The sequence below is a fragment of the Patagioenas fasciata genome, chromosome 13 (assembly GCF_037038585.1).
Source record: "Patagioenas fasciata isolate bPatFas1 chromosome 13, bPatFas1.hap1, whole genome shotgun sequence".
In the NCBI taxonomy this organism is placed as follows: Eukaryota; Metazoa; Chordata; class Aves; order Columbiformes; family Columbidae; genus Patagioenas; species Patagioenas fasciata.
Window position 1 is genome coordinate 22,962,217 of NC_092532.1, and position 17,840 is coordinate 22,980,056.

General features: G+C 38.5%; 1 protein-coding gene across 7 annotated transcripts in view; it reads left to right on the top strand.

The window, feature by feature from the left end:
* The window catches only part of WWOX (WW domain containing oxidoreductase), a 467,497-nt gene that overhangs the window by 123,376 nt on the left and 326,281 nt on the right, over nucleotides 1-17,840 (top strand). The window contains exons 9-10 of one of the 7 annotated variants that reach the window (XM_071814357.1): nucleotides 11,961-12,049; nucleotides 12,745-12,847. The exons of 5 other annotated variants lie outside the window; for them this stretch is intronic. In XM_071814357.1, coding sequence (XP_071670458.1) covers nucleotides 11,961-12,020 — 60 coding nt within the window. In that variant the 3' untranslated portion in view covers nucleotides 12,021-12,049; nucleotides 12,745-12,847. Of the gene's footprint in view, nucleotides 1-4,608; nucleotides 7,365-11,960; nucleotides 12,050-12,744; nucleotides 12,848-17,840 lie in introns of those variants that run through there. One more of the 7 variants, XM_065847922.2, reaches the window with a different exon arrangement.

Genomic DNA, 17,840 nt, shown 5'->3' on the forward strand with positions numbered 1-17,840 from the left:
TAAGCCTTTTAGCCCATAGATCATTGCACTTGGTAAATGGCTTATTGTAGATTAGATAATGTGGTTCATAGCACATCCAAATCAATAAAAGGCTAGTCTGAACGTACTAAAGTGCTCTCAGTCTGATTCTTTTTATTAAGTGTATCTGCCATGAGCAAAGTGAAAATTTTAGTCTTTTTGCTTAACTTGATGTGAGAAAAAGACATTGCTTAAATTTCTACATGGTTATTTTCTTTCTTGGGGAAGATCTGTCCCATAGAATTTACTTTTATTTCAATCAAAATGAAATGTATTGTATGAAAAATGGAAAAATTCTTATACCGGCAAAAGTCAGAGCCCAATGGTTTGGTGTTCCCATTCATATCCCACTCTAGAAATGAATAAGATCTCACGTTTGTCAGATATTCAGTGGTCTATGTGAAATAAACACTTCTAAACCCGCTCTCTTACAAATACCATCAGCAAAAACTGGCAACTTCAGCAACAAATGGAGGTGGAGAATGCTTTGTTTTGGGACAATTGTGAAAGAAATATTTTGAAGAAGGAATGGGTGATTAGATACCAAAAAAGCAGTGGCATTTTTGTCTAGGTCAGTAAGGCCCAGAATTCCCTGTTATAAACGCTATGTGTTTAAGTTAAAGGCTGATCTGTGAAATAGGATGAGCCAAGACAAGACCAGTAGGTATTTGCTACCGGGTTTTTGGGTTTCATAGCGGAGGAAGGGCAGGGTTGTTCCTCTGGTAGACACGGTTCCATCTGTCCCTCGTGTCTGGAAGGGTCTCTGGCAGCGTGAGGCAAGAACAGCATTGCAGAAAGAGGAGAAAAGGCTGTTTGGTGTGTTCCTGGGTCTGCTCAGCCCAGTGCTCTCTGTCCTGTCCATCTTACATGGTCACTCATGTTGAAATTCTCTGACACATGTGAAGAGGGAGCTCACAGAATCACAGGATGTCCGGGGTTGGAAGGGCCCTGGAAAGCTCATCCAGTGCAGTCCCCCATGGAGCAGGAACACCCAGCTGAGGTTCCACAGGAAGGGGTCCAGGCGGGTTTGAATGTCTGCAGAGAAGGAGACTCCACAACCTCCCTGGGCAGCCTGGGCCAGGCTCTGACACCCTCACCATGAAGAAGTTTCTTCTCAAATTTAAGTGGAACCTCCTGTGTTCCAGTCTGCACCCATTACCCCTTGTTCTGCCATTGGTTGTCACTGAGAAGAGCCTGGCTCCATCCTCCTGACACTCACCCTTTAGATATCTGTAAACATGAATGAGGTCCCCCCTCCATCAGGTTGCTATACTAATCTAGGTCTGAAAGGGACGATACGGCTCTCCCTTCTGGCTCACCTTGTGGACAATCCCATGTTCCTAAAGGTCTGTGAATACCAGAAGGATATGATTATTTATACAGAGGAGATTCTGCAGGCTGATACGTGCATCAAGGGTGAACAGGTATGGGGAGAGATTTACCCCTTCCAGCTGGGTTATACTGGGTACCTGGGAGAAACTGGTGGCACAGTGGGAACTGATGGCTGCCTCTGCCTTTAGACTTTCCGCACACTTCCATTCATTGCAATGTTTGTATTTTCCTGTTCACGTGCTGCTAAGGAAGGGTTAAACACAAGCAAAGGGCTGTTAGTGCCAGACTAAGCCTGGTCAAGAGCTTGTCACCATTCACAGCTTTGTTAAAAAGGCTTTTTAAAAGCTACATTAAAAAAAATCTAGTGAATAACTTGGAATTTCTTGCAAACAATAAAGTCAGATTAACTGTAATTGGCTGTGGAGAGGTGCTCTTCACTTACCCTTCTTTGACCATGTTATTGACCAGTATGTGTTCGCCCATTTTGTTAATAATTTATCCTTTGAAAAAATCTATGTGCATTACAGTCTTTGATCTTCTCGCAAATTTCAAAGCTGAAGATGCTACTTTCTTTTTCTTTCCACATTTTTTATTTTTTAAAAGAAATTTTAAAAGAGAGCAGAATGAAAAATAATTTTCAAGCTTTATTCTGTTTATTTTGGTGGGAGAACTTTCGGCTGACACCCATCCTTGGTAATGAGAAGTGTACATTAATACAGTAAGATATATATGAATAAAACAATCAAGGAAAGCATACTGTACTTTGCAGATGAAAAATATTTGAAAACAGGACTTAATGCATCTAGTAGATTAAAACAGAAATTAAAGACTTTAGAGTAAGAAGAGATCAAAGGCTGTCTTTTCATTGTTCTTTTTATTGTTTATTGACTTCAAAAAGACTTTTTAGTTTAAGCTGACTTTAATGTCTCTTGAATGCTCTTTTGTAAAGTGACTTTGAAAACTCACGGGTAATGTCTTCATTAAGTGGGGAAAAATCTTGGTAAAAATATAACTCTAACTTTGCTTTCATTATAACAGAAAGAGATAACACTTTGCTTAATTAAGGTCTGTTTTCCCTCTGTTCGGAATTTTACGGCCATTTTTTTTCATTGAAATTAGTGCTGATAAAAGCTCAAAGTAGACATTGCTAAACTGAAGCTCTTAGTTTTCCAGAGAAGCACAGTAACGTGGGTTCTCTGTATTTGTTAATCGGTTAATCAGGATGTTGGTTTGTGTATGCTGGCTATTTTAGGAAACAAAACAAAAATAAAGATTCCGAAGCATATTCAAGCTGTATTAATTCTAAAATAAAACATACACTGTTTGCATTGTTGGGAATGTTAATGTAGAGACTTGCTGCTCTCTTTCTGGTCCCAAATGTCTGTGCTTTTCTCACCAGTCCCTCATGACTTGACGTCTTTGGATTATGTTAATACCTAGATTAATAACGACAATAAAGATAATATATGTATGGAGGTAAATGGATAAATTAGGAAGGGTATGCTGAATAATTAAGACAAGGTCCTTGGCACAGATTTCTCTGGGGAGCAATGTGTGTTTTCCCCTATATTTTGAGGTTTAAAAATGCACCTGAGGAGCAGGACGGCCTTGACCTTCTCCCTCCCAACAGTCGGTCTTTCGCACATGGGTCTGTGAGACTCAATTCGTGTTCCTTTTAAATGGAAAGGGAGGTTTCCTTGGTTTCGTGAAGGGCTTTCCATCTTTTCTCCGAAACTGGATACGTGGCAGGCTGGATGGTGCCAGACACGTTCTGTAATACGGATGAGTTAACTACCGCCTTTTGGTTCGTTTCTTGACAGCACTGTTTGAGATAACATCCTCATTTTTGGTTGGCTCCTCACTTTTCTGTAATTAGGGTATGATATAATCTTAGGTTAGCAATATCTGATGTGGGTTTATAGTAGACATCAATTGTTTGTTACTCTGGGGGCTGTGGATAATAGGTGGGGTGGTGATTTTGTGAGATACGCCCTTCCCATTTGGTGCATTCCTGCCAGGGCAACGTGTGCAAATGTCCCTAATCCACTCGGCTCTTGCTGAGAATCAAAAGATCCTGACTTGCAGCCTGCAGAAGTTGTTTGCAAGACCTTTTTATGTATTTAAAAACCTCAACAACTCCTTTTCACGTGATAGCTGAGTTTTCAGAATCTTTTTTCATGAGAAATGTGTGTTGCATGTTTTCTGTAACTTTGCTTCAACTTTAAGAAGATTGTTTGTCTTTGAAAGGAAAACCAACACTGCACTTGTTTCCCTGTGCTTTCCTTCTTGGCTGGGGACAGAACAGCAGAAACCATTCTAGGCTAGATTTATTGCTACTGTCTTCCAACCATGATACACATACTAGGAACCTTATGTCCAGTGCAAAAATGAGACGCTGAAAAGGTTGTCGTTTTAATTCTGGATGAATCAAAAGGCCACCCTTTGTGTTAATTTTGAACGTTACTCATTTATGGGTTGGTTTGTAGTTTTCATTTACTTCATTTCAGTGTGGGCTACTACATTTTAGTTTTGATGGTTCAGTATCTAGCAGTTTCATTTTGTAGACTGCCTTACTAGTTTTCATATTCATAGACGCCAAAGAAACTTTACAGTATTAATATTTTTAATGGCACAAATGGTTAACTGTTTTTACAAGTGTAATCTTTGTGGGTGGTTTAGAGGCTCAATTACACACTGAAATGGAGGAAATAAATGTCCTCGGGGATTTGTGTTTGGATCATATGGCACCGTGGGTCTCCACTCATTGTTAATAATTCTTACATCTGTGTGGCGTACAACAGCAAATGAGGCCGTGCAGCCTTTGAACATGTAATACAGTATTGCTTCTGGTGCCCTCTGCAGAAACACTTCAGTTCTGTTAGAGAAAATGGGAGAAAAACAAGCCAGGACAAAGAATGTAGCCAATCAGCCGGTAAAACTGATATAATGTGTAATCCTACTTATGAGATTGAGTAGTGATTGTGAAGGCTATGGAAATGTTCATGTTTAAGGCTGGTGCTGTTTGGGTCGCATTGCACATCAGCACTGCGGGCACGTAAGGGGCGAGGATTCCTCAGAACAAGAGAGAGGCCAGAAGTACAAGGGGAGAGAATGGGTCAGTGAAGGAAAACGATGAAAGAATGAACGTGGCCAAATTCCACGCTTTTTATTGTCATTATTTTTACCTTTATGTTGTATTAGGAAATAACGTGGGGTGGTCGCACGATGTGAGAAATGTGGTTTCTCTTCATTTTGTAGATTTGAACCTACTTTGGACTAGAGAACAATGGGCACCCAGGATGCAGAGAGCTCAATCCCTTGAAATCAGATGATGTTCAGTGTCTGCGAGCAAAAGGTGCCAAACTTTGTTCCCTTTTCAGTGCTGCAAACGTCGACACGTATGAGAGCAGAGCTTGGCTCAAGGGTTTGTTTGCATATTCGAATGCTTCAGTTATGTCATTAACCATCCCAAACCTGATTTCCTGCCTTGTACCTACAGAAAGGCCTCTACGGTAGTAATGTAAAAAGTGAATTAAAGGGAGGATGCAAAACATCTTCATAAGAAGGTGAGATCAGCAATATTAGAACATTTCAAGAAGAATTATGTAATGGTTATGTGTGTTAGATGATAAATACCTCATCGCAATGGTTCTCAGGCTTCTTTGTGGGTATGGCACCTCTGATTATTCTATGATTTGTTTTCCAGCAGGCACATGATCCCATTTAGGAAACCAGTACAATAGAGAAAACATTATGTTTAACAAATTAAGTGTTTGAGAACTATTTAAAAAGGAGATATTAGAGTCTATATTCCCTTCCCCAAAACCACTTGAGCTGTCTTGTTATGAGATCTACCTCCTTGTTACCTACTGTGTGTAGCAACAGGGGCCCTGAGGGGATCTCTTAGGGGGAGAAGGGTCAGCAGGTCACAGCGAGTTCAGGAGATGGAGCTTTGGTTTGGGTTTTACATCATCTCAGACTTTTCCTTACATTCACTACTTACAGTAAATGTCCTTTCCATTTAGTTGTTGGAGTTCTAACAATGTTTGTGCAGCTCTTTTTTGGAGATAGAAGTTGTCATCATGTAAGAGAGGATTTGCAAGGCCACAATATCCTTCTTTAGGAAGGAGTCGGTATCCAGGCGCTGCTGTGCTGCAAGAAGTGGGAGGCAAAGCTGCTGCTCCTCGCACTGTGGTCTCACAATTTTATGGTCTAACTGCTATAAATCCTAAGTAAGTGTGCTCAAATTTTCCCTAGTCATGAGTGCCATGCATGACGGTGCACATGGCTGCTTTACAACCCGTTCTCCCGGGGGATATACATTTTACTGCTGTGTCCATTTACATCACAGTTGTATTAATTACATTTAATGTAGTTTTGAGCTAAGGTAGCACAGCTTTATTTCAGAGAGCAGAGAACGAGTGTGTTGTAATGAGGCTTGAGTACAATTGATCTATGACTTGGATAGAAGGGATTCTTAAGGGAGTTCGCTGATTTATTTGGAAGACAGATGTCTGTGGCCATTAGGAAACACCAGTTTTTATTACCTATCAATCTCATGGAAAGCCCATGGCAGCAAAATCTCCTGTAACAGTTATCTAATCTATTAAATTAGAGATTAATGAAATGAAGACACTACAGTGGAGGAAAACACACATTTCTAAGAGCAGACAGCATCAGAAGAACAATACAGAGTATTCAGAAGCAGTCTGAAGACAACAAAAGGACAAATCAGTGCACCCAATTGTTGTCTGAATCTATTTTTTGCTTTCAGTATGCTTATGGGTTTTAACTTGCAAAAACCTATGTGGTTATATGGGTTAGTAAATTACTAGAGCAATGGGGCATACAAGTCTAATTCCAAAATAGAAATCACCATTTAAAGTATCACACACTCATTTTTAGAATAGTCTTAGAATTTAATACCATTGAGCTTAATTTTCTTTAATTACATCTTTCAGATTTGTAGAATTCAGAAGGGGCTACTTATTCAATTACATTAATAAGACCAAAAGTTAGAAGAAAAATCTTGTACATTCCATGTAGCTATGACTGTGTTTGGAAACAGCTGATCATTACATAGGGAAAGAAAACAGTATCTTAGATATTTTGGAAGGAAAAAGGGTAGGGACAATATGTCTTCTACCAGTTCATTTCTGAGCATCTAATTTTCAGTGTGTTCTATGTGCTTATTTTTCTTTATATGCAGCGGGATACAAAACAGAAGGAATTTTCATAAAACCAAGTTGTATTTATCTATACATAAAAAGGAAAATACTATCGAGGTGACTGCGTGTGTCAGTACATCACTTTATCTCCACACCACCTGCTGCAATTAAAAATGAAATCACCAAGCAGCAAGTACAGTAACTTCATCAACCAGCTGATATTGTAATTAATGACTATAGAGTCCCTATTATTGTGTACTTCCAAGGCATCAAGTGGAAAGCTGTCGTAGTGCTTTAAATAATGAAAAAGTTTCAGGCCTTGATAAATGGCTCAGTTGGATGCAGTTTAGAAAGTTGAGAGCATATGCTTCTGTCATTAGAAAGTAAAGACCCTCGTTACCCTCGCTATAACTCCTCAGATTCATCTGAAACTCTTTGATCCCTTCATGTACTTACACTGTGTTTAAAATGCAAAAGTGTAGGAAAATATGGTCCGCATGAGAAATTCAGTTAGAAGGAAGAAAGATTAAAATAAAGCTACTGTTCATTAACATCTTTGTTTCAAACCTATCGAGAAAGATAGCGTTAGTCCGTATCCGCGTTTCTTTTGAAATGGGAGTAAGCAAACACTTTTCTTTGATTCCTTTGAGATTTTTCTTTTAAGAAACAATTGAAATTCAATAAAGAAATGTGCTTCAGAGAATGCTCATGAGGATATTTAACCGACTTAAGAGACAGATGACAGCAAGGGTGTTTGTTCTTGTGGTCTGCACTTCAACTCCGTAGTGTTGCGCAATGATGGATGCAAAATGGGTGTAAAGGGTGAAGGACTGAAGCTGTTATTTTGGGTATTATTGGTGTGACAGGTTTAAACAAATACGCTTATAACATTGGTAAATTCACTTTCTGAACAGTATAGTTTTGTTGTTAAACACCATCATTTTGACTGAAAACTATCAGTTACTTTTCAGCTACTGTTTCTTTTTCTTCTTACTCTGAAACGTTTGCATAATGGGTTTGTCTCTGAGGATGTTTCATTGCTGAAATGCTTTGGTTGGCAGAGCATATTACAGATGGAGAAAATTATCTACTCCCTGGCTCTGGTGGTTGTCAGTTTGCTTTGTTTCACATGTAGAAGCTATAGGCCAGAACCATCTTCCAAACCTTTTATAGTGGAGTTACGTTTCTTCTAAAGTATAGAATTGAGATAATGAAACATACACGTGAATACATACATGATTGTATAACCAACAACAGAAATAAAGATTTCTTCCTCCCTATCATATGAACATATGAAATAATACACTGAGTGATGGTTTTCCCTCTGCATTTCATTCTTGAGAATCTGTTATTTAGAATCTGTGTTTTCTGAGCATCCAAAACCACTGAAGCGCTGTGCCTGGGCGTTACATGCAAACATTTAACAGAATAATATTCTAGTCCAAGAAATTCTCAGTGGCTAAAATGTGCGTTCAACACCTGGTGCTAAATTAAGGAGTGGAATGGAAAGACCTATGAATGGGGGAAACAAATGAAGGAGCCCCGAGTTTGTTCTCTGTTGCTTGGAGACTCCAATAACAGCAACGGCATCCTGCGCTCTGAGTGAATCCCGTGGATTCTTCATGTTTGATAGCTTGCACTGCCTTGTTTTTTGTCAAGGCAAAGGGACAGTTGAGTGACCGCTTTATAATGTTCCCTGCAGGATATTTCCAAGCTCTGTGCAATTGGTTGGACTGATGCGGATTAAGTGCTGATGCAGTGGGTGCATCTCCGTTCATTTTGAAGGTGGACTTGCTTGCATGAGATGTGAATTTGTGATAAGTGCTGAATATTAACTAGGATATTTGGACTCGAATATAATGATCTTATATCACCGTAGCATCTCGGCAAATTAGATTAAACCTGAAGGACACAGAACCTGATCCATCTTTAAATTCATGGTGTGTGAAAGTTGCACTTCAGACAAGTGTTGTGCTAATTGCTTCCTTCGCTGGTGACTTGAGGAAGTTATAAACAGCAATATTTATCTCGGTGTGCTAAGTGGCGAGTAGGCTGGGGAGAAAGACAGCAAAGACATTCATAGATGTGGATTTTTGCATATATTCCAAGTATTGTCAGATTGCGCTATTAGATGTCTAGGGTTCTGACATATTTCAGGACTTTTATGCCCTTGCTAGTCATTAAATTAATTATTTATCCTCTGTACACAGTCTTCAATTACTATGTGATTAGCCTGGGCACTTAAAAGTATAAGAACACTTGAAAGCAAAATCCGGGCATAGATATTCCATAGCATGTCTTACAATCTAAATATTGCTCTTAGTTTAATCGAAGCAGCAAGAGTAGTCACAGCACTTGATGGACTATTTTTCAAATTGATTTCAAAAATGTATTTAAGGGGATGATCTTCCACTCTAGATTACCTATTGATTTTTAATATGAAAAGCTCATTATATAAGCAGTAACTGCGTATAAAAACCTAGCAAACCTTTGCATAAATCCTTTAATTGAATTTCCAGAGCCTGTGGTTCTACTTTTTTTTTTTTAATTAAATCTATTTCTTTTTTTAAGTGTTACTGTGTAATTTGCATGCTGTGAAGTGGCCCCGTCCCAGATAAAGTGCCATTGATCCTTATTAAACCTCACCTCTGGGCTTGCTCACAACTAACTGCAAAAATTAAAGTGTTCATGCTGCAATGCACTTATTGCTGGTGCGATAGGATTATAGCAAAAAAGAATAACATTAATTTCCAAGAGAGAATTTCTAATGCAAGATTTTATTTTTTTCCGATTTGATAATTAATAGCAAAATCATATCCTAAAACTAAATTGTATTTCAGTCTGCAAACTGCAGTAGTAATTAGGGAAGATGATGTATGCCTGATATAAAACCATGATGTTGTATATGGACACTCCTTTGGTATATTAATTTTTAAAATGTTCCAAATGATTATGGATTCAGCCCAACAGCTTAGATAGAGATTTGAGGGAAAAAAATCTGGTACCTATGCCGTACCCTATATGAATAACTGCTTCCAGTTTATTTCTTGAGTTGGAAATGTGAAAAACGATAGTCTGCAAATATTCCTGATAACAATTTTTATATTAGAATTATCATGAGAAAGAAAAGTGTATAAGTTGCAATGCTATTTTCTATTTTTCAAAAAATACCTGACATTTTTTATTTGAAAAGCAATAAGATCTCCTACAGAAATATTCATAATCAATAAGAATACAAAGTATGGAATATATTAGCAGAGTTATAAAAATGTTTGCAATATGACTCAAAATGAAAAACACGGCAATTTATGTATGGTTTAAAGGGCAATCAATTTGGAGGTTGCATATGAGGATATAAATGATAAACACAAGTAGTAGCGTTTTTAGTAAAGGCTGTTGCAAAAAAATACTGTATTTATGGTCTATTCCTTTTTTTTTTATAGATCATTAGTGCAGAAAACAAACACAGGGTATCCATCTCCTTAAACGCTTTAAAATTGCATTAAATGGTGTTTTTAAATTGAAATTTTGAGCTCATTTTATATGCTTCTGTCTACAAACACGTCCTGTACTGATAGTGAATGCAAACTGGGTTTCCAGCAGAAGCCGATACCTTAGAAGTCACATTCGGAACTGGTCCAGATTTGTAGGGGAAGTCGGGGGTTTCTTCCCACAGCAAAGAGAACCAAATCTCTTATTTTTAAGAAAGTGCTGAATTGCATCTTGTATTGCCTGTGGTACATCATGTATTAATACAACTAGGTTGGAATTGTCCATTGTAGCGCAACCTCGTTCCACACTGAAAGTATTTGTCTCATCTACAGAGTAATTAGAGCAACTTGGGTTTTGCTTTTTGCTTAGTTAGTGCGGAACCCATTTAAATCCGGCTTCCTCACTGGTCTGAACCGAACCGAACTGGGTTTAACTGCTGTGTTGCTGAAGGAACTTGAGTTTTCTGGCGTTATTCCCTGGAGGAAAAAGAGAAGGCAGCCAGAACCAGGGGAGGAGCTGAATTGGTGCCCTTGGAGCAGCGTGGGAGTGCTCAGGAACCTGGAGGTTATGAACAGATGAGTGTGAAGCTCATTGATGTCAATGAGTTTACCCATCAGTGAACGGTGCTGGGCTGGATAGGGGTAGCTGGGACGATACGCTGGGCAGCAAGGAGTGCGACCTGCTTATTTCCTCTGCACTAAAAGGTGGTTATCATGTGTAGTTGTAGACAACAGTCTGCTTGCTTCTGCTCTGCGAAGACAACATGGTCTTCAGTTTTGCAAAACTGATGTTTCATTTCCCTTCATGAACATGCAAACGTGTCGCCAATGCAAAGTATTTGCTCCAGGTTTTCATGTTAGTTTGTAAGATTAATGTGCGTGACTTGTTCGTCATTATTTGTGTTCCTCCTCCATGTGGTCCAGCAGTTTTCTTGCGGGTTATTTCCTTGAGCAGTTATTACGAGACCCATATTGCTCCTTGAGACCCGTGTCTGTTTTATCTTACGCACATCACAGGCTTTCCGAAATTATCCTGCAGGAAAAAGGTCTTAAAATTCTTTCCTGGTTGTTTGTCAGTGGATTTGTTGCTGTTTCCTAATGGTCTTTAGTGAGGGAAGTAAGTGACACTGATCAGTGAAGGTGGACAGTAAGATTTATAATGTATTTGTGCTAGCTGATTGCCAACAGAACCGGCCTTTCCCAGCGGTGCTGTACGCCTACTTGGAAAATCAATAGGGATTAGCCTATGACCCCCTTCACATACTTATACTGTGGTCTGCATTGCTTACCAATATTTCATCTGTTTCACTTAAATGCTGTTACTTACTCAATAATGTGTGCCTGTTCTTGCAAGCTACTAATTAATTTTTAAAATGCAGTATCACTTGGAACGGAGATAAAGCACAGCTTTAGCATCAGAGCGCAGGGCAGCGCCTCACCTGGTGCCTTTGCGCTCGGCGCCTTTAATTAAAAACCCTACTTGGAAAGATTAAAGTTATACATCCAGGTTAAAAAAAGTACTAAATCAAGTGCAGAAACCTTTCCGTGGTGGTTGCCAACAAGCTACGTTGCTGGGTTTAACAAGGAACCCACGGTACTCTGTCCAAAATTGGCCCAAATTTATATTTCAGTATGTATGTTTAGACTTCAAATATGCCTATAAGGAACTAATTTTTGATGATGTTTAGATAAATGTCTATTAGTATGTATTAAAAGAATCTCTAGTGTACTAGAATTAACCATTTCTGAAATGTGTTATGAGAAAATCAGGTTTTCCTTTTGGTTTGCCCTTTCATTTTTGAATGGGCTTGCAGGGCTTTTAAAATGCCCTTTATTTTTTAAAATTTTGCCTTAAAATGCTTCCTTTAAAGTTCTTTTTTATCTCTTATAAGTTGTAGGAGAAAAATATCTTAATTTATAAATTGATATATTTCATTTCTATTGAGTCTAGGGCACAGGCCTGACAGTGTGTTCACATGTTACAGAAACCAGGTTGGATTTGAAATACTGACATACTGAAAAACCAAACAGAAGTACCAGGTATTGTTTTTCCTTTGACTAGTTTTATTGTTTTAATATATCAAAATAGTGTAAGATTCCTTTGTTACACAGCGCAAAATGATGATTTCAGTTCCTAGTTTACCACAGAGTTTGCCAAAATCCAAACATAATGGCCTGAAGCAATTATTTGTTATGAGGTTGTTCTCCCAATAGAGGGATTTTAAAAATTCACAGTTTCTTATGCAAGTGAACCTATTCCCTAGAGTTTCTTATAGTTCCTTATTGATCTGGTAGCTGGTATTTGAATTGGTCGATGTACTCTGTAACTTGGTTAAGATACCCTACCTGAACTATTCTTTTAAATAATATATTCATAAATTGATTAATCATTACAGTAAGAGTTATTAGCTGCATTTTTATCTGTGCGCTATCCACAAATGAGTCCTGCTATAATAATCATGCATATGTAAACAGAGATTCAGGTTGAAATTGCGGAATGCCTTATGATAATTACACTGCAACTAAGAGTATGTTTCTGCAAGAAGGAATCAACCTTCTTCTGTGTGGGCAGCAGAACTCAACGTGTTTATATAACATGTATATAACACATTACAGCGGTTGTAACCAGGGCGTGATGGTGGTTAAATGTGGAGCTTCAAATTATTATGAGGAAGGAGTAAAGGTTCTGTATGTTATTTTTATAATCTTAATATATATTTTAATGTGTCTAATAGGAGCGTGCCCTGAAAATTGGAAGAGCAACCACTGTGATTTTCATAACCGAGATCCTGGTCTGGCTCACACGGTGTGGATCTTTGCCTACCGTGGTGTGCAGGGACCACATCCCATGTTTTTTATTAGAAGTCCTCTCCAAAAAACGTTTGTGAATGCAGAGGTAACTAGAAAAATCTATTTCACCAAAAGTGTCAGAACTCACTTTTTTAGTGGCTCTCAGATTTACTTTGCTCAATGGTGCAGAGCCCTGCTGGCTTTAAACAACCTTCACTTGGATTTAATCCTGGATTCTATGAACAACTGTGAACACAGAATACATCCACGTGCACTGTTACCAGCACACATGTATTCTCAAATTAATGGCCTCTTTTAGTTAATAATCCGATTGTAGCGTGGAAAATCACGCACCTCACATTCCAGTTTGTTTCCTGTGTGCACTGTTGGCGTGAGCCTTGGGCTCTTGCATTTTGCAACCGAGTAACTAGAGGAGCTTTTTCATATTTTAGTTTGAAAGCCATTTTGTTTCGCCACATGCTTTTTCTGCTTCATAGATCCTACTTTAAAACATTCAACAACCTGCTAAATTAATATATACTGTGCTGTTTCTTTAATGCGTAGGGGAACTTGTCTCGCAGCAGTGCGTTTGTTGGGCTCTGTTTTGGGGAGCGCTGCCTGCCGTGTGAAGGACATCTGCTCACAAATGAGTGATTGTGCTTTTGATTCGGAGCAGCACCTTCTCTTTAAGTGCTGGCTGCAGATGAAAGGAGCAGATTGCCGTGGTACCGCTTTTGTGAGGATTCCTCTGCCCAGCGTGGGGCTTCATACATTATTGAGAGCAAATCCACTCCATGCTCCCACTCCTCGCTGCACTTATTTTGCCAACCTTATTCAGAATGTCAGCAAGGATCGCTTTGCTACAAAGGAATAAAAGGCCAGTTAGGAAGATTAAGCAGATAAATTATTTACAGTGTTTAATTATCATTGTACAGGTTTATTAAACTTCATGGTTACCTGGAAACCTAAGCAGGTGCTAGAAAAAGTCCAATAAAGTTGAATAAAAAATGTTTTGTATAAAATGAAATCCTTTTATGTGCGCCGTGTTAATATAAACGTCCAGGGTTTCTTGGTTGAGTGCCAACTTGACTTACGTTTAATGTTGTGATTATTATTGTTTTCAAAAGCCATTCCTAGCTCAAGGCTTATTATGATAGGAGATCCTACAGAATTCTCTGCTGGCTTGAGCCTGTTCTACTGCCAAGTGTCATAGACAATGAACAGATATACAAGGTATGCTGGGTAAATCTCAGAAGATTCCCTTTTGCTGTTGTTAAGGACAGCTGGGTTTTGTAGCAAAAACCCCAACCGTAGCACCAAAATACGCTTTGGAATTTTGTTTAATGTTCGTACTGAATAAATAGCGTGTTTCGTTTCTTCTTCGCATGAGCTGACCGAATTGGTGTTTATTTAATCGCAGAAGTAAGGATTTGGTTTGTTGTTGTTGTTTCGCAGTAGCGTTGTCCTCTAGGAGCAGCTTCCACATCTCTGTATGCTATTCGCTAATATAAACTAATGAGCTCCATTAAAGATCTGCCCACATAGTTGCACAGAACCACCTATTAATCTGTCATCTTCATATACTCAGAGAAAATTAAGACCACCAAGCAACCATGAATTTGAAAATGAAAAAGGAAGTACCAAACCTATTATAGTCTAAGGATGAGTGCCAAATAGGTAGGAAGTGATGGTGTTATTAAAAAGAAGCAGACAAATCCCACTGATTTAGTTCAGTACCATAACCCAGAAGCATATCGGGTCCATATGGGCTGAAATCCTGGCTCTGTTGAGGTCAAGGCAGTTCTGCTGCTGACATGGGAGGACACCCGACATCTATTCTTTGAAACCGCAGTTCAATTAAGATCTTATTTGTTACCAAAATAATTTTGCCAAAAGTGCATTTTAATACAGGGCCCATTTGGTTTCCTGTTCTACTGTTCACAGTTTGGGTTATGATGAGGAGAATTCATAGGCTATTTACGGAGAAGGTCTTTTATCCTCCCGTGATGTTGTGGTTTTCTTGGTACATAATTCCGTGTTTTAGCAGGAAACTGGTGACAAACTGAATGCACAAAGCGTTGCACTCTATAGGAACAGCAACTTGGGTTAATCCTGGGTGCGTTATTTCATGTGGAAACTAGAAAAGACTGTTAAATTTATCTGGTAGAGTAATTCTGGATTTGATCCACAATGTGAGAAATGAATTGCGCAAATTAATATCCATGTTTCTCAGTGGTTTGATTAAATATGATTTGTACCAGAATAGTAAATTTCTTATTCCTGAGTCTAAGGATTTGGTTGAGAATACTCACATCTTCCTGTCCGAAACCTGGTTAAGGAATGTTTTCTGTTATTGCTTAAAACGTCTGAAATACGGCATTGCATCAAAAATCATGTAGTATTTTAATTATTTTCCCTTTTGGGGCTTCATTTTTCTAAAGTAAATACCCATAGCAATGAGAAGTATATTGGTCTTTGATCACTTTTTGTAACTTTTCCTCTTGTTCGCAGAAGGAGGAAGGGCAAAGGCAGCGTGGCGCAGGTTTCGGTGTATCCATCGGGGCTTGCAGGACTTTTGCGTGTGTTTTGGTTTATTTCCTTTTCATATATATGGCTGATTTCACTCTGGACAGCTCAGAATGGGAAGCGCATCAACCCCTGGAGTTGAACTTGCTGTTTGTTCGCGGTGCTCAAAATATCTGACATATAATTAGTTCACTATCTGCTGACAGGAGTGGCACAATGTGGAGAATAAAGAGTTGATAGTACTTGGGGCTATAGTTAGCTGGTACTGATTTTCGTATTCCACTGGGTAAGCTTTGACAAAGACCCATCATTTCCTAAATAAGCCATTCTTTTAAGAGAACATGTGTTGAAAGAGGCAATTTTAAATCTCCTTAAAATCCCGGGCATAATTAACACTATGGGGATACAAATATTGGTTTTCTAGAAGCTATTTCTGTTTTGCCGTATCTTGATGTTCAGTACCCTTTTAAAATCACCATTTTGCATTTAGCATACAATTCTACATGCAAATTAAGCATCTGAACTAAACCAATAGAACCAGTGACTCCAACCCACTGCTGATGGTTGAAAAGAGAGAGCGTCCTACATCAGGGGTGGTGTGGGTGCCTTTGCTTGCAATAGGTTAAAGACGTAAGACATTTGGATTTATGAATTGCTCTTTATATCTCAATGCTGAACCGTTTTGCTGCACCATTATGTTTTTAAGCACCGTTTTATGGAAAATTATTAAAAATAATTGGAAAAACCAGAAGTTTCTGCAAAGCAAATTGGAATAAACAGAGTGATGTCTGCCGGCTAAGAAAACCTGAAGGAAAAACCTGATGATATGTTTTGGATTTAGTGGCCGAACATAGCAGCAGTTTGCTGTAAATAACAGTATAAACGCTTCAGCAGTTTTCTTGGTAGCAGGAAATGACAGTTGCCTGCCTGTTTATTTGCTTACAAGATAGAAAAACCTGTGTGAAATTCAGCCCCCACTGAAGCTGATAAAATACTATAATAGACTTTGAGGTATTATCCTTAATTTTGGCTTTACCTACCTCTATCGTGTGATTGTTTGAAATATAGTGAGATTTTATCAGCAGGAAAAGAGAGTCCTTATTAATGCTCTTGCTAAATCAAAATGGCAAAGTACTGGATTACAACAAGAAAATATTACGTAGAGCAGAGTATGGAATATGAATCAAGGGTCATTTATGCCTATTTTAACATATTTTTGTGTGTTGGTCTGTTTTTACTAAGTCTTCTTTTGGGACCTCTCTGTCTGTACTAATTATTAAAATGTAACTTTTTCTTACATGATTTGAAAATATCTCACTGCATGGCTCGAGCCAGTCAATGCCTCTTAGCATACAGCAATGAAAGTGGGGTGGTCTCAAATCTTGTCTATTTAATTGAAATGGCTACTGCACAGAGATCAGAATTCCCACACTGGAATTCCACTTATTCATGACCTTATTAATTTCTGGAAAATTGTAAATTTATTCTTTATGGAGCTCAGGCATAAAAGCTGTCTGTTGCACTAATGTGTAAAATGTTTTCCTATTACACCGCCGCCATGCAAATAACAAATTAATGCGGCTTGTAGAGGAATCTAATCACTGTAATTCAACATTCAGGGGAGCAAAAAATGATCGTGCTTGTCTTCGCTCTTCCAAGAATGACACCAGATTTTAGGTTTTTATTGCATGGCCTATTTAGCTCATTAGTTTTAATATACAGGTTTAAAAATCTTTCCTTGAGCGATATCTCCAAAGGAGAAAGTCTGTAATCTCATATCAAGATGTGCTTATGGCCTTGCAGTTATCCTGCTATTTTATGCTCCGTTTTGTCTTTATGCATCAATCTTCTATTGTATTTTGTCTTTGAGAGATTTAATTTATGCAGGGGGTCATTACAGCTTTCATTTGTCCGTACGGAGAGACCCTGGGGATAAGAATGCGTTAAAATCAACCTTCCCACTGGACCCCCACCCCCAACCTTTCTAGCGATTAGAAGCCTGGACTATGCTGCTGAACACCCCAATTAAAACAAAAGTCTTAGTTTACTAAACTCCTCCTTCTTACCAAGGTCAGAAATCAGCTACTTCTCAAGAGGTCTTAAACTACTGTCAACTTTACCTGCATTGAAATTGGCTTCCACTTCTTCAAACTCTTTTTGGAAATACCTTCAAATTCTCTCTCTGTCTGCATCCATTCTTTGCCCTTTCTATTGCTCTTGAGCCCATGAAAGTCTCCTTGCTTGTTTTTCACAGTGTTTTGTGTAACATGTCTCCCGTTTCACCCCACTGTCCCTTTATGCACTTGTCTAGGATTCCGAACTGATTTAGGTTTAAAAAGCCATGGTGATCTATTGACTGGGAGAACACTGCAGATGCCCTCCCACAGTGTTTTATATTAGTTTTACCTGTTCTACTTGGAAAGCCATTCAAAAATGTAAAATATAAAAGCAAAGAATAAAAGAAGGCTTCTTCACTGAAGGACCTCGTTCAAAAAGATCCAACAATTTCATTGAA